Source organism: Danio rerio, chromosome 19 (genome assembly GCF_049306965.1).
Source record: "Danio rerio strain Tuebingen ecotype United States chromosome 19, GRCz12tu, whole genome shotgun sequence".
NCBI classification, from domain to species: Eukaryota; Metazoa; Chordata; class Actinopteri; order Cypriniformes; family Danionidae; genus Danio; species Danio rerio.
Genome location: NC_133194.1, coordinates 12,608,464 through 12,630,305, shown reverse-complemented (window position 1 = coordinate 12,630,305; position 21,842 = coordinate 12,608,464). Strand labels below are relative to the sequence as shown.

The 21,842-nt window shown below is 39.7% G+C and overlaps 1 protein-coding gene across 3 annotated transcripts in view; it reads left to right on the top strand.

Moving 5' to 3' along the window:
• The window catches only part of kcng2 (potassium voltage-gated channel, subfamily G, member 2), a 56,479-nt gene extending 35,487 nt beyond the window's left edge, over positions 1–20,992 (top strand). The window contains exons 3-4 of one of the 3 annotated variants that reach the window (XR_012394937.1): positions 17,624–19,051; positions 19,891–20,155. Coding sequence is in view for 1 of the 3 variants with exons in the window: in XM_685808.9 (XP_690900.2) it covers positions 17,624–18,460 (837 nt within the window). In the remaining 2 variants the exon portion in view is untranslated. Of the gene's footprint in view, positions 1–17,623 lie in introns of all 3 variants that reach the window. The other 2 variants (XR_012394938.1, XM_685808.9) reach the window with 2 other exon arrangements.
• The last annotated feature ends 850 nt before the right edge of the window (positions 20,993–21,842 follow it).

Below are 21,842 nucleotides of genomic sequence, written 5' to 3'. Positions count from 1 at the left end.
GAGTGGTACAGTAAATAATTATACAGTTGGCCTGCAGTATGATTTGGTCCAAGTCAGTCTAACATGTGAATGTGCACAAAAAATGAACAACGGAGGACATTGATTCTTTTCTTGCTTCTTACCATGTGGCTTATTTTATTTTATTTTTGCAAAATATGACTAGCTGAAGATTTTTGCTTTGTCATGCAAACCATGCTTTGTTTAAGCATGGTTTATTGCTGTGTCATTGTACTACTACAGTGTTGTTTTTTTGCTGAGCATTTAAAAGAATGGCACTTGTGTTGTTGTTCTCCTGCTTTGTTGTATGTGCTATTGACGATTCTCTGTTAACTATACAGCATTCAGCAACAAGTCTAGCTCCACTCTTTTGGTACTGTACTGTTGTGCTAGATAGTCTTCTGTGGAACTCAAGACCGGTGTGTCACACAGGTGACACTCATCAGCATTTTTGTCTGTTTCCATGTTTCTCAATATGCATTTTTAAGGGACCAACTGCCAAAATTCAGTTCCAAAACTCAAGAGCACAAGCACAGAAGACACGTGAAGAACCTGGATGCATTTTTGATTTTAAGGGTGCATTGATGCAGACTTGAGTGTAGTAGTCCCTAAGTCCCAGATGTCATTGTGGCCAAATATATAGGAGGTGAAAAAATGCAGCATTTTATAAAACTATTTATTATTTAAGTTTAAAGATATAAGTTATTTATCTCAGTAGTTTGTCTAATTCAGATGGTGAACAATCATAACCCTTTGACGCACAAGATATAAAATAGGTATAGAAAAAAAACCTACTATGCACTTATGCGTAGTGCATCAAAGGGTTAATAAAGGCATAAACACATTAAGGGTGTTTATTAGCTTAAATTCATTTTAAAATATGTTTTGTTTGTATTGTGCAAAGTATATTTGCAAGAGTTTTGTGCATGTTATTGAAAAGAAAAAAACTATAAATTGTTGTAATGTTTATATAATGTTTTGTTAAAATGCATAAAGGTCACATGATTATCAGAAAAGAACACAGAATCGCATTTCTCAAAGGACGTGTCTTCTGCGTTTGTTCTTCTGGGGGAACTTGGGAAGAACGATCTCCATGCGGATGTGTCCATTCTCTGCATTCTAGGGATTGAGAAACAACCCATAGCTTTTGGCAATGCCCCTTCCCCTATTACCGTATAAAAGATTATTATTGTTTAAACATGCCTAATGGACAGTCATTGCATGTAACAGAGGCCCTGTTTATACCTGGTTTTAGGATGCATATTTGACGACCTGATTGCAAGTGGAGAATGCTAAGTACAGATGTGAATAGTGTCTGAAATGTTTTGAGATTGTCCACCTTAAAAAAAATAAAAATAAAATAAAAAAACACATTTGGTCAGATTGCTCTTATAGTTTGAATGCACATGTGGTTGAATGTGGTGGAACAGCCTCTAAATACTGCACTCTGTCTGCCCACTGACTGCGCATGTCATCAGTGTGTGAAAATAAAATGAAATGAAAGTGCTCGCTCTCCTCGTCTTTCTCCATTGTCTTATTTTATGATGATGTGTTAGTTGCACGTTTTGTCCACTGGTTTGAAATAACTGAAAAAATCCGATACGTAAACATTCTCAGTGTGTTGTGCAGCATCTTTAAGACTAACAACACTAACAGCTGCTCTCTGTGGTAATATTACTGCGCATCAACGTGACCCTTGTGATTCCCTCCCCCTCTAATGGAAGAGAACCTCTCCTCAATAAAATCAGTAGAGAAGTGGTCGAAAATGAGCAGAAGACACACAGTTAAATGGTAGGTGTAAACGCTAATGTGTCTGCTTTGTCTTTGGGATTGGTTCGATAAAAAACGCGTTTTAATACCAGGTGTGAACAGGGCCAGAATTACCTATTTGAAGTAATATGACAAATAAAATACATGTCTAATTATTTTATCATTATTGGATCTTAAAGGTTCAGGACACCCTGGAGAACTTTTTTTTTATATTAACAGATTTGTGTGTGTTGAGCATCAGTTAAGACAATGTTAGCACCTGTCAGCTTTAATTGTGGGGAAAACTGGATAATTTTGAGCTTTTGTCAGCTAATTTCAGCTTTCGGGTTTAAAATGATTTTTGGGGAGGGATCAAAATCGGCCACGTAGCGCAGTACTGCAAGTGCAATGATGACGCGTCGGTTTCTCATTATTATTCATAGCGGAGTTTTCTTATCCTATGAGAAGAGCCGGCTGCTTAATTATTCATGAGAGCACGTGCTTTCCGAAGGCAGACCTGCCAGTTTCAAGCAAGCTGTGAGTGAGACGCAGACCAACGGCACGCAATAGCCATTCATGAAGGCTCGTATGTGTTTGTTTCCATGATCCACAGGGTTTGTTGCATGTTTTTCCCTGCGATCTTGTCAGGGCCGATCATAAAGCTGTGTGTGTGCTACAAGGATTTTTGTCGGGAGAGCAGTGCGAGAATTGAAGAATGGCGGACGTTGACTTTTATCAGGAGTTCGTTCGCATTCAGACACATCGCCGTGCTGCTGTGTTTGCCTAAATCCTCTATATTACCAGCAGGGCTAATGGTTAAAATAGGCAGGTCAGGAGACCTGCTGCACTGAGTCTGCATTCAAGATTTATAATTTAGACCCGGGGATCGAGGAAGAATCCTCATTTATAGTGTTTACATGAACACACTTATCTTTATAATGTTATAAATTATGGTTATGTGTATATGAAATTACGAATAACAAATGTAGCAGGGCATTAAATTACTGTTTATTTCTTTGCATATTAACTTTGTGAACTATAAACTCATGCGTCTCCTCACGGTTTGTGTCTCAGTTTGTGAGCTAACTGTCAACAAAGTTGTTCGCTCCCCTTCTCCCCTGCTGGCCACACCCACTCCTGCCCGATGCTCGCGGAGCTCCACGCCCATTAATCATGCATCTTTTGAAAAAATTCTGAAGTAGACTTTAACCGAAAGTGGGGGGTGTCATGGCCCTTTAAGGGGAGTGGGGGTAACACTTTAGTTTAAGCAGCAATTCTGACTATTAATCATAAATAAACACAAATGAGTAGTTTATTGAGGCAAAATTCAAAGTTAATGGTTTTTTAATAGCGAACATTGTACCTTTAAATAAAATGTGACGTGACTAGAATGGGAGATGAAACTGTAAAGTGGTTTATTCCATGTTTCTCTCAAAATATATTTATGATTCATGAGAGATAATTCACCTAAACATTGAAAATTCACTTATCATTTACTTACACTCAAGTGCTTCTAAGGTTTTATGAATTACTTTCCTTTTTTGAACAGAAAACAAAATATTTTGAAGCTTGTTTGAAGCCAGCAGCCATCAACAATCCAAAAAAAAACTTTTATGGAAGTAAATAGCTGCTGCTTTCCTACATTGTTCAGTATATCTTGCTTTGTGTTTAACTCAAACTGGTTTGGACAGCCTTTTTGGACCATGCACTTGGAGCACTGACTGTTTCTTTCCATTGTTAAACTAGCAGAAGTGCATTCGGATATGTCCTTAGTGAACCTGCACTATGCACTTCAGACTATGCACTTAGATTAAAATAAGGCCCAGTATCTCTATGCGGTATAGGACAGGCCAATCATATTGATGGGCTCTAGAGTTCCAAAATCCCGCTCCGAGCACTCAGACACTGAAGCCCACACACTCAGACAGAAGAGCACTGGAAACACTGACCCTCACTGAGAGAATGAGAAAAAGCAAGAGACTTATGAGAGCACTGTCAAAGATGATTGCCGAATTGCTGCCCGATTTAGAAGGAAATAAAAAGGCGATGATGGACAGAGGGCTTTTAATCCTAAGAGCAGTTATGTAACCACAACAAACTGCTTCTACCTGAGCAGATCAGGACAGTCAGATGTGCTGTATGTACTGTACGACCAGATTTATCAAACAGTGAAAATTAGTGTGAGAAGTACTGATGAAATTGGAGAACTCTGCAGATGATTGACTGACAATGATAGGCTCATTTCCATTATACAAATACAGTCTACAAAGAGTAAAAACGCAAAAAATTGTGGCTTGATCATTGATGGTATGAAGCAGAAACTGACAGGCTTGCAGATTCAAAAGTAGTTTATTAAAGGCAAGGTGAGCTTCAAGAACTGTCATAATGTATACAATCTTTTGTGTGAACCTCCTATGGCCAAGCATCCTCCAGGGAGGAGGATATTGAAATGAACATTTCAAGTGATACTTGGGAAGAGAGGCTGAAGCGTATTCATACCTGTTCTAGTAATGCAAGATTACAACTCATACAGTTTAAAGTGGTATAGGCTACATTATACCAAAACTAATCTCAATAAAAATTTCCCTTCAGTTTCCCCTTTTCAGTGACAGATGCAAGATCTAGGAGGAAACGTATGCTCATACTTTTTGGTCTTGCTCTGAGATCTCCGAGTTTTGGAATAATATTTTTCAGTTTTATTCAAATATTTTAGGAGAAAACATTAGTCCAGATATTGAATTATCCCTGTTTGGGTGATCTGACCCTGTGTTAGCATGGTCACATAATCAGCAAACATCTATTGTGTTTGGTATGGTGGTGGTTAAAAGAGAGATCTTGATGGATTGGAAGTCCACTTTACCACCTACTTTTCATAAATGGCTGACTTAAATGGTTGCTGCTCTTAAACTTGAAAGAATTTTTGCTAGGGCAGATGCTTCTAAAAAGTTTTTAAAAATCTGGGGCTTCTTCCTTGCTTGTCTTTTAAAGTTGAAGGTAGGGCGCTTATATTGCATGGACAATTTTACTCTGGGTTTGATCAAGTAAAACTTGATGTATATTATTTACTCTATATGGTGCATGTTTGGGGGCGAGGCAGTGGCACAGTAGGTAGTGCTGTCTCCTCACAGTAAGAAGGTCGCTGGTTCGAGCCTCGGCTCAGTTGGCGTTTCTGTGTGGAGTTTGCATGTTCTCCCTGCCTTCGCGTGGGTTTCCTCCGGGTGCTCCGCTTTCCCCCACAGTCCAAAGACATGCGGTACAGGTGAATTGGGTAGGCTAAATTGTCCGTAGTGTATGAGTGTGTATGTGAATGTGTGTGTGGATGTTTCCCAGAGATGGGTTGCGGCTGGAAGGGCATCCGCTACTTAAAAACTTGCTGGATAAGTTGGCGGTTCATTCCGCTGTGGCGACCCCGGATTAATAAAGGGACTAAGCCGACAAGAAAATGAATGAAGGGTGCATGTTTGGATGGATTGGTACTTGTTTTTTATTTATTTTATTATTGATTCACTTATTTATTTATTTTTTTCGTCTGTATTTTTTCCTTATTTTTATAATATAATATTTTTTATAATTATTATAAACTATATTTTATATTTTTATAATTATAAAAATGTTTTTTAGATTGTATAAATGTTTTTGTTCTGTTTTGGACTTATAAAAAACTGTTATAAAAAAAGTAATAAAAAATAAAGGCAAGGTTGTACAGGAAATGAACAGGAACAGGAATAAATCAAAAGCACAAGGGTAATCCAATGGTCGTGGTCCAAACACAGGCGAGAGGAAAGACTAGGTGGCTATGAATCAACACGAGGAGCTGGGCAAGAATCAAAACATATGAAAAGAAACTGGAAAAACCGATGCGTAATGTTCAGTAATAAAACAAGACTCGGCAATGTGTAAGTGGAAGTGACGTGTACTTATAGTCCTTATAATCAGTTCATCATGAGCCACAGCTGTAACTGTGTGTCAGCTATTGTATTATTGTCAGCTGCTGTAAGAGTTGATGAGAACAGAGTTTTAGGAGTTGTAGTTTATTAAGAATTAATCTCTAACAGAGACAACACCGCTGGCCATTACAACAATTGATATGTTGAATAAATGTTTTTTTTATTCGCACGACCATGAAGCATATGCCTAGTGGAGCATCACACCGCTCACATGTTCTGGCTGCTACAGTATATCAGTTCAGTATGTTCACTATGTTACATAAGTGCCCCCTGCTGGTCATGTCTTTCTTGTGTTAGACCATTTTGTGCTGTGCCGCGCAGCACTGCAGCACTGCAGCACTGAGTGTGGTAACGTTCCTTCACTTGCATATTATCAGTAGCCACATCTGTATCTCTTTTATTGTGTGTTGCCATACACCTAAGGTTTTTTCAATGATATGGCCGGGTCTGTCCACACCACCACCCAACACAGTACCCCTCTACCCTCGTGAAAACGTACCCCCATATACATTTCTGGAGAGCGCGAATTATGTAGCCAGTACTAAGTATGGGTGCCTTTTGTCTCTGAAACGAATGCTACAGGGCAGTACCACATCACAGCTGGCTTTTGTTTCTTTTAGCGCTTCCAGCAGACCGCTTACCTCTGTGTGGATGGCTTTTCCACTGTTTGCCCAGTAGCTGGCCTAGTACATCAGCAGACTTGAGACACAGAGAGGAGTTGACTACAAAGACGAAGTTCAAGTCTGGTGAAGAACGGTTCCAGAAAGCAGGTAAAACGAAAATAAAAGGCAAAAAATTAAATAAGTAAAAAGCGGGGTGAGAACATGCTAAAATCTGAAAAGGGGGTAAAAATCAGGTTGCTGTGAGGGCTTTTCTTTTTCTGGATTGCTTTTGAAAGCACTGTCGGTTTGGTTTAGGAAAGAGGGAGATCAGGTCAAGCGGTGCTTTTTAAAAGCAATATCAGTTGGGAACTTCCAAAGAAAAAAATTAGATCTGAAAAAGCTTTGCAAAAGATTCACAAAAATCACAACCGGAAAAAAAAGTACCTCCTAGGACTTATTTCGCACTCTCCAGAATTGTATACAGGGGTACAAATCAATAATGAACCTAGGTTGCCACCGCCAGTGTTCAACATCCACCAGGATGATGTGACGGCATTCACAGGAAAATGTCGCCAATGCTTTCTCCACACACCTGCTGCAGGTGGAGAGGAGAAACAGTGGGAGGGCCAATTCAACGGATGGGTAAAGATTAGGAGGTTATGATGGGTGAGAGCTGATGGGTGGAATTTGGCTAGGACAATAATTAAGATTACAAAATAAAAGTACATATGTGCATTAAGGCTGATTTATACTTCTGCGTCAAACGCCGGCATATGCTACGGCGCTGACGTATAGCCCTTCGCTGTGGCCGTCGGTGTCACTGACGTGCACCTCTCAAAAAATTTAACTACACGTCACAACGACGCGTAGCGCAAGCTCTGTGATTGGTCGGCTTGGTAGGGCTGACGAGTCTGGGCGGGACCGAGACCTGCGTGAATGGTGCGAGCCTGATGGAGCGATTGTTTACAAGTGTGGAGTCCCGTGAAGGAGCTCTGGATGGAAAGTTTTGTTTTATGTTTACCTCATAGTTAAAGTTGTTGCATGTCCGCCGGTTCCTGCCTCAAAATGAGCGAGTTTGAGCCACTTGTACATCCCGGAAGTGTTCAGGAAAAGCAACACAGCAGCGAAGAAACTTGACACAGAGGAACGTTTACACCTCACTGCCAACTAGCGTTTCGGAAGTGTTAATGCAGACCAACAGAGACAGCGCGCAAAAGTATAAATGCATAGCTACGCGCGTTGCATGCGCCGTGGGTTACGCCAGTCACTTGACGCAGAAGTATAAACCAGGCTTTACACAATTATTGTTGAATTGAATTGAATTGAATTTGTAAAAACTGTCTATTTTACTTATGCGAATACTTAATTCCACATTTGATGTGAACCTAGCTTAACAGAAAGGAGAATTTCCTGATATTTGTTCAAACTACTCATTACCAAGACAGGGACAAACAACAAGACAGACCCTAAATTGCCTGCCCTCGAGGCATTGTGCATGACAGAAAGTGAAGAAAATTTATTTAAAGCGGAGAGGGAAAGTAATTGATTAATGATTGTGATGGCACAAGAATTGACTTAAAATAATGAGGTTCATAGATGAATCATCCACAAGAATCAACAATATTTCATGTATATAAAAGAACTGTACATTTTGATTTCATGGTGACTTTAAGTGTATAATTTCCATAATCTTTTGAAACTCAGACTTTTCATATGTCAGACTACGGCAACACGCTGACATTCTAGGTGACAGTTCAATTTATGCAAAAAAAAAAAAAAAAACCTTTATTCATAACAAATGAAAAGCAAAGGCTTTGCAGATATTCTCTGAAGTTTGGAAATGAAATTCAAGGAAGTTGTTAGCGGCAGCTCTTTGAATCTGAAGTTGACAGGCTTCAGAAAGCGTGGGGAATGTTAGAGGGCTGTGTGATTGTTTCTGCTGGATCTCATGGCGAATAACAGTAATTAAAACACTGCAGGGCCAGACTCTTACATCCGTTAAAAAAAATAATAGCTTCCTCTCAGTAAAACGCCATTTGATTCATTGTTACTGCCTCACATGGAATGCAGATACTGACACATGTAGGTGTGATTGGGGTTGTTACTCCAGGCGGTTATTCTCAAGTTATAGCCACATGCAGTTCTCTGAAGTCTTTTCTACAAAAACAAGCTTAGGAATAGGTTATAGTTTATGATTCCACTTTATATTATGTGTCATTAACTTGTCGAAAAAAGTTATAATTAGGTGCATCGCACTTATCCTGTTCAGGTTGTATTGCAAAACAACACTTTCTGCTATCTGCTATTATTGAGGTGGTATTCACGTAAACTTAGTAGCAGGTCTAGTGGTTGGGTTAGGTTTATAGAGAGGGGTCTGCATGCAGACCTGGTTCAGTGCAATCTGAGCTGCATCCAATGCTTTTTAATGACCTCACCTAACCCCACCCCTTACCCTACCAGTCACAGTGATGTCACTCACTCCATTGAGTGCATTGTGACTGGCATTGCATCGCTGAGTGATGCAATCTGAGCTTCCTGTAATTATGATGCAATGTGAATGATTGATGCTAAACTGTTTTATACAGCTGGGAAAAAGAGATGAGTGAAGTGAATTAACTGAACATATGGTTGATGATATTGATGAAATGCGTTACAGGCCTGTGGTGGGGAAAGTGCTGGATCAGCATGTGCCTTCAGTTCAGTTATGTTGAATTATGGCCTCTTATCCTGTAAACTCCCTCACACAGGGAAATGTCTGATTTTAATGTGATCAGAAGTTCAGAACAAAAGAGGAAAAACGATCACTTATTCAAAAAGTTTCTGATCAAAGCGACACAATCTATTCATAACTTAAGAACATTTGGTAACACTTTATAACCCTAGTAGCAAAGAATTCTGGCCCAGATTTGGCATAAAGCTGGCACAGCAGGCATTCATCCGGCACTGGCATACAGCATGTGGGCCAAACATGGCCCGGGTTTGGCAGAGGTGGCACCGTCTTTAAGGCGGCACGCAAGATTTGGGCCAGATGAAAAACGTAGTATTTCGCCCAGATTTAAAAATTTGATAAGTGGGTCATTTGAGTTTGGCCAGTCTTGACCCACATTTAAAATACACTAAAATCATTTTTGAGTAAAGAAAAAAAATTCTACCAATCAGGTCACTTTGAGAAAAAGCGTGCCCATAGTGTGCCTAAAGTGCATCACTCCATGGGTTTATCAATTTCATTGCAATCGTGACACACCAACCTATCTGGCCCAGTTCAGGCCCAGTTATGAGTTATTAACTTGGCTGAGACTTGGCCCAGATATTGTCCGTGTTTGGCCCTTGTCTGGAAGCCAGATTTGGTCCAGTCATGTACCGTAATTCACTGCGGCATGTGGGCCAAGCAAAACCTGATTGTGTGGGCCAGAGCTGGGCCAGAGAAATTTTGCTATGTTGGAATCTATGAATCATTCATTAGGCACTGGCAAACAGTTTATTCATCATTCATTAAGCTTTAACTCTACATTGATAGACATTAGTAACAGTGTTGGGAAAAGTAATTTTTGAAAGTAATGCATTACAATATTGAGTTACGCCCCAAAAGAGTAACTAGTTGCGTTACTTAGTTACTTTTATGGAAAGTAATGTGCTACGTTACTTTTGAGTTACAATACTTCTTCATAAAATGCCTGGGGCTTGATCTCTTTCAGAACTTGCAGAGTATTTTTCTTTTTTTTATAAAGGAGCTTTGCATTTAACGACACACTGTATTCATTTACCTTAAAATTAGTTTTAATTAAATGAATTAAAGGTGCAGTAGGTGATCTGCCAAAATGTTAATCAGGTAGCATATTAGCTTTGGACGGCAGGGACGGACTGTGTTTCAAAGCTACGCCTCTTGAAAACGCGAGCGCGCCCACCGCGACCAACAGCAGACAACCCATTTCATTCGCAGTTAGAAGTGTATGTAGTGGTTGGCCGGGTGGCGTGCAGGAATTTCACTTATTACTAAGCCACACTTGCAACCTGGGCTCATTGTCGAAATGTAGCCCCGCGGACGTTTCTACGCACAGCGAAATACGTCCCGGGAGGTACGTATTCGAGCAGTTTTTGTTTTCGCGGATCAGCGAGAGGCTGCTGTGCGCGCTTTTTCGCGTCTTGAGCGCCTCTTGGGAGCCCGCGCCGTTCACGCCCGCGCTGTTCTCGCATGAAAAGCCGCCGGAGGCCGCTGTGGAGCGACCGTCTATCGGACTGACTGGCTAAACGACCGAACGATCGACCGGGCGGCCGGCCGATCGGCTGACCCGGCCACCCTCCTCTTCCTCCTCCTCCTTCCCTAAACCCAAGCGACGGTTTGCAAAAGCTGTTCAGAAAAAAAAAAGCAAAAGCCCTCGTCTTTGATTTCGAGCGCATTTTCGGATCCCGCCGCGTTCTCGCCACTTATTTTTTGGATTCTGTTTTTCATCTTACCTGATTTCTGGAACCACTCTTCCCCGGACCCGATCCCGGTCATTGCCGCGGCCGGCTCCTCCTCCTCCAGGCCTCCGCTCCGCCGACGTAACGCTGCGAGCTAAGCGGACAAACTGGTTGCAGCGGGAAAGCCCTCCACACGGAGGCGAGCCGTTAGCTGGCGAGCGCGAAGAGCCGGAGCGGAGCGGCGCCACATCGCCCCACAGCGTTCGCTCGAAAAAAAACTAAACGCGGCCGTACATACCTCCGGCCACGTAAATTGCGGTCTCCTGAAACGTCCACGGGGCTACGTTTCCAGAATGAGCTTGGGTTACACGCTCACATGCTATTTCAGACTGAATATTCAGAGTAGCGGTAAACAATATTGGGAGCGCGTCAAAGGCTGTCATTGCACAGAATTGACCCAATCTGAATATTGTTTGACACATTATCCATATTAATATCTCAGGGATACATATTAGAACCTAAAAAGTACAAAATTGTACCTCTTAAATGTTTTAGGTACTAATATATACGTTTGAGGTACCAATATAGACCCTTTAGGTACAAATGTGTACCTTTTGAAAAGGTACCACCCTAGTGACAGCTCTCGTACCTTTATTTCTGAGAGTGTAATGCGTAAGTAAATTATTAATAAACTATTCAAAATTAACATGTATACATCTTCTTTTTTCAGGCATGTAGTTAGTCTGTATAAATGCTTTACTAACACAATTTCACAAGTTTTGTGACCTTAAGTAAGGACTATTTATTTATTTGTTTTATACTTAGAATTTTCTTTTGGTAATATTTTTGTATTTATAAAATACAGTAATAAATGAAATGAAATGAAATAGTAATGTTCCTGATCCTGCAACATAAAATGATTTAAAATAACTTTTTTGACTCAAATTTTAAGCAGATCATTATACATTCAATACATTTCTTTTTCAGCTTGTTTAAACTAATTTAAAATGAGTTGAAACTACACAATAATTATGTTTTAGGACAACTTAGTTGTTTAATGTTCAATTCACTTGATTTTGTAAAAAGTATTAAGTTAACCTAATTGATTTGAGTTGGGACAACATGAAGAAATTGCATGGAGTGTTTTTTTTTATGATGCTTTTATGATGCTCTTTGAAAACTTAAATGGTCAACCATTCACTTTCAATGTATTTAAACAAGCAGCTTGAACATTTTGCTAAATATCTTCTTTTATTTGACAAAAAAAATGTTTTGGGGCATATGAGGATATAAACTATAAAGATATTCCTTTTAACTTGGGAAAACTTAAATAACAAAACAACCAAAACATACTTTCCATCAACACTTTCAATTATTAGGCAATAATCACATATAATTATGCCTTTAAATATTAATGAAGTTCATTACCTGCTTGCAAAAAGCTGATTATTCCAGGGGATGCTGTGAATCATGCAGGGCTTATAAGAAAATGAAACCTTTTATAAATTAGCCATGGTTTTTCGAAGTGCCTGTCTGATCCGTGACAGGAAAAACATATTGTCTGGATGAAGCTCATTAATACATCTCCATCAGGGCTTTAGAGGGAATTGATTCATTTTTGTCCCCAAAGTAATTTGTAATTAAGCAGGATTGCCTGCAGGATTGTAGTCTATTCCCTCAGAAACAGCATTACATGCGTCAAACAGTTCAAGTGCGACTTTAAGGTCTGCAGTGTCATTTTTAATGTGCCCATTAATGCAGAAATGGCCGTTTGATCCACTAATCAGTTTACAGTGTCTGTGTCGATAATTAGAGTGTAACAAGCTATTTAATAGTTAAATGTTGGTTGCTATGGGGCAATTGATGATCCTCTGAAAAACATACAGTACCACTACTAATTATTATTATTTTCAAATATTTAATTGCAAATTGTCATATGCGTTTTCTGATAGTACACTAAAATATATATATTTTTGCTACTTGTTCAAACTACTTAATTAAAATAATATTAATCAACACAACTGTCAAGGTTTTTTGGGGGTCAATTTAATTGTTTATGTTCAGTCTACTTATATTTGCAGACAGTGGCAGATTTAGTGATTTTGGGGCCCCAAGCAGTTGCAGCCATGTGCCCCAAGAGCCCTGAAATGCACCATTTGTATTTATTTTTTATGTATTTATTTTGTCTTTTTTATCACTGAATTTGTTTTTTTCATGTTTTATCTTAATGAAATCTTTACATTTTAAGTGATTTGTTTTCACTCAAAAAAAATTATTAGGCTCGTCCAAACTACTTTTTAAAAATGAGCTGAATCAACACAATTTCAGTGGGACAACTTAATTTTTTTATGTTCAATCCACATAAATTTGTTAAAAGTGTTAACGTAGTCAGTTTGTGTTGGGACAACATGAATGAATTGTGTGGAACCCTGCATTTTCTTACAGTGTTCTGTGAATAAATAAATAAATCAAAAATAATAAATTGTTCTTAAATCTGAATCTTTAGCTGACTTGTCTGCTGGACTTCTCCATGATTAGGGGTGTGTGACAAATTTGAGTAAAGGTTAATTACGATAAAATTTAATATGTAAGACCCTCACCATACAAAATATGATAGAAAATGATGTTATGTGTATAATTTAATCTTTTAGCTATTTATTGGGGGGGCCCAAATTTCCTGAGGCCCTAACACCCCATTCACACGGGGCTTCAGCGTCAACGCTTGACTGAAGGCGTCTCTGAAGTTGGGGCTAACGCAATCATCATAGCAGCATCAGCAAATTAAATTCAGTCACCAATAGGCCACTGTCTAGCTGGTGCATTTGCATACAGCAATCTGATTGGCTGACGCTTCCGTCGGCGCTTGAAAAATTTGAGCTAGTCCCAACTTCTGCAGCGAGCAACGCCTCTGAAGCGGTGCCGACAGATCCACAATGCAGTTCGGCAATGCTTGACGTCACCCATTCAAAGTGAATGGGAGCCGTTAACACTGACACCCTGTGTAAATGGGACGTAAGCGGCTGCTTATTTCGCTTATTGGTTAAATCCACCCATTTGCAGGAACAATTGAGTAAACTAAATGATTTGTGTTAAGACAGCATAAAGGAATAAAGTTAAATTAAATCGGATTGAACATAAAAGAGTTAAATTGGCCCCCCGAAACTATTATGTTTGTGTTGTTTCAGCTTGATTTAAATAAGTAGTTTGAACAAACAGCAAATGTCATTTTTTTTAAGTCTAAACTGAGAGCTTTAATAAATATGAACTCTGTGAAATATTTTCCAATGATTGACATGCTCCGCAATTACTCTAAACAAAAACAAACTATGTAGAAATTTTTTTTAAATAAACATTAGTTCAATTTTTACCCTATTCACCATCAGTGTCTTCTTCTTCTTTTTTTAATCCTGCTGCATCTATAGAAGTCTGTGTGCTCTTCACTCTTTTCAATTTATCATATTGTGTTCTTTTCCTTGTAGCGTTGAAGCCAAACTAATCTAAACTGTGGAGAAAGATGCCTTTGGCAAACTTTAGGCTTGGAGCCTTTCCTCTAGCCAGCCTCTTATTCAAGCCAGATTTCTGCTGTTTCCCCATGCACAGTAGGAGAGTTATAACTTCTTTTGAGTTGACTTAAGTTCAGTTTTGTCCTGATACTGGTGGGTGGTCAGATCTGGGCACATTTACTGTTGTTTCAAATCTTTATATTCTCTCACACATTCAATGATGACCTTCACTGCTATTGAAACTAAATTCAGGGTTATTAAATCTGTCTGGTGTCCAAGAAGCTTGTCTTCAGCATTTATTAAATATTTTCTGAAGTGTATTTATTCAGAAATCAAGGGCAGTACGACAGCTGCAGACTTCAAGTGTTCAGTAATTACAAGTTATTCAAGTTATACAAAAGCTTTTAGAATTCTGTACTTTTTAATGAATGTGTTTGTGTAATGAGTTTTATGAAAGTTGAGAGCAGACTTTTAGAAATAGGCTTTAATGAAGCTCAGACATGTAAACTAATTCTAAATTTTATCTTAATGTTTGCCTAAAAGATTACTTTACTTACCTACATCAACAATTTCTCTGATATCTTATAGTAAATACTGCAGTGTTTTAATCATTTCATACTTACTCCCAGGGCCATTTATATCGAAGTTGATATTTAGCCACACCATGTTGGCATATCGTAACATCTACTTTTTACGAGGTTGGTTGTTAACCCAATGCTCAACCCCCTACCTGGTGGACCAGGACATACACACATACACTACAGACAATTTAGCTTACCCAATTCACCTATACCGCATGTCTTTGGACTGTGGGGAGCACCCGAAGGAAACCCACGCAAACTCTGGGAGAATATGCAAACTCCACAAATATGCAAATTGACTCAGTAGGGGCTCAAACCAGCGACTTTCTTGCTGTGAGGCGACATTGCTACATGCTGTGCCATAAAACAGTAATATTGAAAAAGAATATAGATAACAACAAAAACAAGTCTTCAGCATTTACACACCCTAACTTACCCACTTTAACCAAACAGAAAAATACAAGGTCAGTGCAATACAAGGACAGTGTGTTTCTATACCGAACATATATGTTGTAAGACCTCCATGAAGTTGGCACTCCGTAAAAACAAATAATCCCCAAAACTATGCCATTCTTTTGTGCTGATTTGTGCCACAAAAATAAATGCTGGTTTGGGGTCTGAGAGATTAAGATTAACACGAAACTAATCAGATGGCGCTCTGTGGCGCGGCTGAAAAATGAACTGCGTCCTGAGCCGTCGCCGGGCGCCGCCGACAGCCGCCGACTTGCGGCGCCGGTGTGTGTATCCTGATAGAAACCTATGATTAGAATTCTAAAATACATGGCGCTGCGTGGCGCTGCGCGGCGGGCCGCCAAGCGGCGCTTCTGGTGTGCGACCTGCTTAAGTCGCACCAAACTGGTGTCATTCGTTTGTGCTCGATTTGTGCTGGTTTGTGCCGTTAAAACAAACCCTTGGATCTTTTTTCGTTGTTAAGATATATTTAAAATATTTCATTAGTCGTGATTTTACTTTCTATCCCATTTCCTCTAGATCACACTAAACTGGTGTCATTCATTTGTGCTGATAAAACAAACACTTGATCTGTTTTTGTTGTTTAGATATAAATAAAATATTTTGGGAGTCGTTATGTTACTCTCTACCCCATTTCCTCTAAATTGCACCAAACTGGTGACATTCGTTTGTGCTCGATTTGTGCTGGTTTGTGCCACTAAAACAAACACTTGATCTATTTTTGTTGTTCAGAAATAATTAAAATATTTCAGGGGCGAGGCAGTGGCGCAGTAGTATAGTGCTGTTGCCTCACAGCAAGAAGGTCACTGGGTTGCTGGTTCGAACCTCGGCTCAGTTGGTGTTTCTGTGTTAAGCTAAATTATTTGTTGTGTGTGAATGCGTGTGTGGATGTTTCCCAGAGATGGGTTGCGACTGCAAGGGCATCCGCTGTGTTAAAACTTGCTGGATACGTTGGCGGTTCATTGCGCTGTGGCGACCTCGAATTAATAAAGGGACTAAGCCGACAAGAAAATGAATGAATGAATGAATTAATAAAATATTTCAGAACTCGTGATGTTACTCTCTACCCCAGGTTGTTGAAAGTCACGTGACATTTACCTCTTCAAATCCCCTGGGGATGAAAACAAAGAGTATCAACAAACAATCTCAAACGAAGAAAAAATAAGTAAAAATAAACAAGATGGCAATATCAACTTTGACAAAGCAATAGAAAGTAACAAAACAAAAGAAATAAACAGTAGGTTTTAAGGACACATATAATGAAAATCGTCTTTTGTAAGCTGTTAGTGTAGGTATAGTATAGTATCCACAGTCATATTGGGGTGATATAAAGACAATAAGTCTCTTTTTTTTAATTTCCTGACGTTAAAATAGTTTCCAAATCCTTCCCATTTTGAGGCCCACCGCAACTTGCCATAGAAGTGCAGTTTCCCTGCTCATTGAATTGATTGACAGCCATGTATTAACATGTCACCGTAGTAACGCGTGTAATCATATCAACAAGACAAGACGTGCGCAAAGCAATTGGGATTAAGAGATCTGTTGAGCACTCTGTGATCATCCAGCATCAACAAATGTGATCTAGAATGAATTTTAAAAGTTTTTTAAACAGAGAATGTTTGTAATGAATTACAGCGATTTTGCCGTCTTTATCACCACATGCCAGTACAATTTTTAAAGAAACACACTTTAATTCCAGTTTGTGGACGTTAAATCAGGTTTATTTTGTACATCAACATAACGGATGTCTATACAGCAGTTGATATTAACGTGTATCTTGTCAAATTTGCTGTGCAAAAACATTGCTAACCTAAATGCATGCGCTGTATGTGCGTGTCTGTATGTGTGTAAATGTTGTAATGACATTGTGTGTGGCTCATCATTGCAGAAATGCTTGAATTAACTCCACAACAAATACATCAAATAATCATTGGGAAAGTTCTTACTGTAGTATTTCTCATAAAACGTTACGTGAGATCTGCTTCCTTCATGTCTGTCACTGTGCTGTTTATCTGAGGCAGAGTGGCACACTCTGACTGGCATGTGCGAGCGGTGGGCAGAGAGAACTAGCATTAAAAGCAAAAACAGCTACATTGTGTTCAGAGCAGAAATCCCACATTTCTGAAATCTATAAAAAATAATCTGATGGGTATTTTGAGCTGAAACTCACACTCTGGAGACACAAAAGACTCATATTAAATCTTGAAAATGGATAAAATGGGTGCCTTTTAAGAGTGATCCAATATGCTGAGGCATGTACACTACAAAATAACCCTCATATAACAAACCTTAATGATTTCAGATTTGTCAGAGTTTTAGCAGAATGTGAAACCTCAAGCCATAACCTCACTAACGTTTGTTTTCTCTTTCAGGGCGAGTGCTCCCAGAGGTGCTACAACATCTTTGTGCTGGAAACAGTGTGTGTGGGCTGGTTCTCCCTGGAGTTCCTGCTCCGCTTCATCCAGACGCAAAGCAAGTGCACCTTCCTGCGCACACCCCTGAACATCATTGACGTGGTGGCCATCCTGCCCTATTACATCACTCTAATAGTGGACTCGATGTCTGTGGGTGACCGTCCTGCCGGCTCTGGAAACAACTACCTGGAGAAAGTGGGACTGGTCCTGCGAGTTCTTCGAGCGTTGCGGATTTTCTACGTCATGCGTTTGGCACGTCATTCTTTGGGACTGCAGACACTTGGGTTGACGGTTCGCCGCTGCACTCGAGAGTTCGGACTCCTCCTGCTGTTCTTGTGTGTGGCCATGGCCCTGTTTTCTCCATTGGTCTTTCTGGCCGAGAGTGAGCTGGGTGCCAAACAGGAGTTTACCAGCATCCCTGGGAGCTACTGGTGGGCTGTCATCTCAATGACGACGGTGGGATACGGTGATATGGTTCCGCGCAGTATTCCTGGCCAGGTGGTGGCGCTCAGCAGTATTTTGAGTGGAATCCTGCTCATGGCGTTCCCAGTCACATCCATATTTCACACATTTTCACGCTCCTACCTGGAGCTTAAAGAGGAACAAAATCGGGCCACAAGACACAAGCCTGATTCGCAGGACAGCACAAAGTCCCAAAACAGTGAGGATTCACAGGACACTGACAGTTCTATACATGGGATCACGGAGACCACCGCAGTCAGTGCACTCCACCGCAGATCTGTGGCTGTGGCAAGTCAAGGAGCGCCACAGCTGCGGAGATCACTGAAGTCATAACGCAAACAGCTGACTGTAAGACTGAAGGAAAAAATGTGAGGCCATATTTAGTACCTGTATGATCAGGTGACTTGACAATTATTGATAACAGGACCAGGAGAATTACAAGGAAATGTTTGTATGTCCAAAGCACAATCATTTAAGGTGTTGGTTTTTACCTGAAAGGAATATTCTGTCATTTACTCACCCTCATGTTGTTCTTGATGACTAGGGCCAGACAGAATCTGCTCACTTTTTTTGCTATTTCTGCACAGAATTTTTGTAAAAAGAAAAAAAAAAGTGCTAAAGGTTTTGTTTTGTTTTTTTTTTTTTTTGGTAAAAAAAAATAAAAAATCTGTGAATTTATCCAGAATGATTTTGGAAGTATCATAACTAAAAACTTTATATGACAAATACATGAAAAATAATGCGGTTTTTACCTTTATTTAATGTTTACAAAGCAAATCCAATTAGAAAAACAAATCTACTAAATGACAGAAAACATTACTTCACAAACTCTATTGTAAATGAATCATATGAACATTTTCATATTTGTCAATAATATTACTGAAATTAATTATTTAACTGAATTAATATATTAATGACAAATGCATTCACTTATTAATCTTCTTTTCAGCTGAGTCCCTTTATTAATCAGGGGTGGCCACAGCAGAATGAACCGCCAACTTTCACAGCATATGTTTTACGCAGCGGATCCCCTTCCAGTTGCAACCCATCACTGGGAAACATCCATACACACTCATCCACACTCAAACACTATGGACAATTTAGCCTACCCAATTCATTTAAACCACATCTTTGGACTTGAGGGGGGAAACTGGAGCACTCGGAGAAAACCCACGCGAACACAGGGAGAATATGGAAATTCCACACAAAAACGCCAAATGACCCAGCCGAGGGTCGAACCAGCGAGCTTCTTGCTGTGAGGCGACAGCACTACCTACTGCACCACTGTGCAGCCCTAATTACAAATGCAAATTAAATACACATTTACACAACTAAATAAATATACTCAATGATGGGCTAAAAAATCAGCTGGAATCTGTGGATTTTTGTGCACCCAGATTCCATGTGGGCTGATGACATATTTTCTTGAATGGAACACAAACCAAAAGTGATTGGGGCATCATGGGGCCGCAGTGGGTAGCACGATCACCTCACAGAAAAAAGGTTGCTATTTTGAGCCCCGGCTGGGTCAGCTGGCATTTCCGTGTGGAGTTTGCATGTTCTCCTCGTGTTTGCGTGGGTTTTCTCTGGATGCTCCAGTTTTCCCCACAGTCCAAAGACATATGGTATAGGTGAATTGAATAAGCTTAAGTGGCCGTAGGTTTTGTGTGTTAATGCAATAGTGTATGCGTGTTTTCCAGTGTTGGGTTGCGGCTGGAAGGGCATCTGCTGCGTAAAACATTTGCTGGATAAGTTGGCGGTACATTCTGCTGTGGCGAGCCCTGATTAAGAAAGGGACTAAGCTAAAAAGAAAATGAATGAAAAGTGATTGCAAGCCATGAAGCCATATGGTAACTTTGTGGAGGAAAAGATACAAAGTCGAACAACATTTACATTTGTAGTAGTTTCCTCTCCACACTCTTCATACTAATATCCCAGCAAGCAAGTTGTGCTTAAAGACAATCAATGGATGTTTAAACACTGACATCTTGGCAAAATCAAGGCTAAATTTGGCTGTCAGTGTAAAACGAATACACATCTAATACACAAAAAACGAATACACGTCTCACAATATTCCAAACACACGTCCAAAAAATATCTGTGAATTAAAGTTTTTTCTTTTTTTCTATTTATGCTATGGAACCACATTATGGGACCTTGATCTGTCCTCCAACGTTTAATGTTAAAAGTAAAAAAAAAGTGACTTTTTAATTCATATTTTTAATAGTTTGTAAGGAATATAGCATTGATGGTGTTGTAAATTACAGCACAAAAACCTGGTAATAAATTGCCAGTACTGCTATGTTTAGTACTTTTCTGAACTGAAAAAGCCCATGAATATGGTACTTCTTAATTAAAAGATATTTTGACTGTGTAGACTAGTCATCAAACAGACATATTAGACAGAGGCTCCCTTGCATTATATGGAAATGAGCAGCATGAACATTGTGTTAAATGTCTTCTTTTATTTTCCACTGAAAAAAGTAAACCATTTGGGTTTTGAATGACATGAGGGTGAGTGATGATAGAATTTTCTTCAAGCTGGCGTTCCTGGCAGATGGATGCTTTAACCTGTGAAAACTGTACGACTGTGAAGACTGACATTTTATTTTGCATCCACCTTTACAGTAAAATGAGCTTTCCTCTGATGGCAAAGAATACAGTGTGTAACACTGGTCAGAAAAGCCTATTGAACTTCTTATTTATGCTCCTCTATAGCTAATTTGCAATAACCATGTTTATGAAAACACATTTACACATATTTCTGTATAGTTCTGCTTTTAGATGCCATAGCCTCAGGATCTGCTGGATGTAATAAACACAATGAAATACCCTTTAAACGAATAAAAGTTCCTTATTTTTGAATCGTCTCGAGTGATAGCTGGGAACTTGAATGCATTAAGTATTCTTAAAGGGCCATGAAACCCCCTCATTTCAGCAGGGTGTTTTCACACCTCTACTTTGGAAAAAGTCAGAAAAGTGGGCGTGTCCAGCTCTGTTTAGGGAGGAGTGTAGGAGGAACTAAAGTGGGATGGTGTGGAAGTGTCTATTTGGGCACGTGGGAGTTTCAGAGTCAAAACACACATACACACACACACACGGGAGAAAGTGATGGTGTTTACATGGACATCTGTAGTCGAATTATTTGCCAAATTATTAAATGGTGGACTTTAACTGCAGTTTGGCTCTTTCATTCAGGGGATTCATTCATGCCCCTCGCGACAAACGAGATATTTGATTCGAGGAACTGCTCTAAGCGTGGATTTTTCATGCAATGTTTGATACCGCACGGCGAATGAGAGAAAAAAAACCTCCACATTTCCAGGAAATTTAGATGCACTCGGCAGGTAGTGTCAGAAAGCCGCATGTGTTATTCCGGTCACAAAATGCGGTGAAAATCCTACACGAGGTTAAAGTTTGGTTGTGGTGCTAACATGTTTACACTCGGTGCAATAGTTAGTTCGATACGAACAAACTGAATAAACAAAGAGCACTGGTCGCTCACTTACCAAATCTGTAGAGTCAGGACAATCACCAGCAACTAGAGCCGCGTCTTTATTAAGAGAAGACAACAAGCGAATCCGGATCTCAGCGTTTGCAGATAAGAACAGCCTCAGGTAAACAATGTTCTTCCTTAGACACGTAAGTTATTGTTGTCGAGCGTCACGTACACTTTTAATCCACACGCGACTCCAGCTGAGCTCTCACAGAGAGA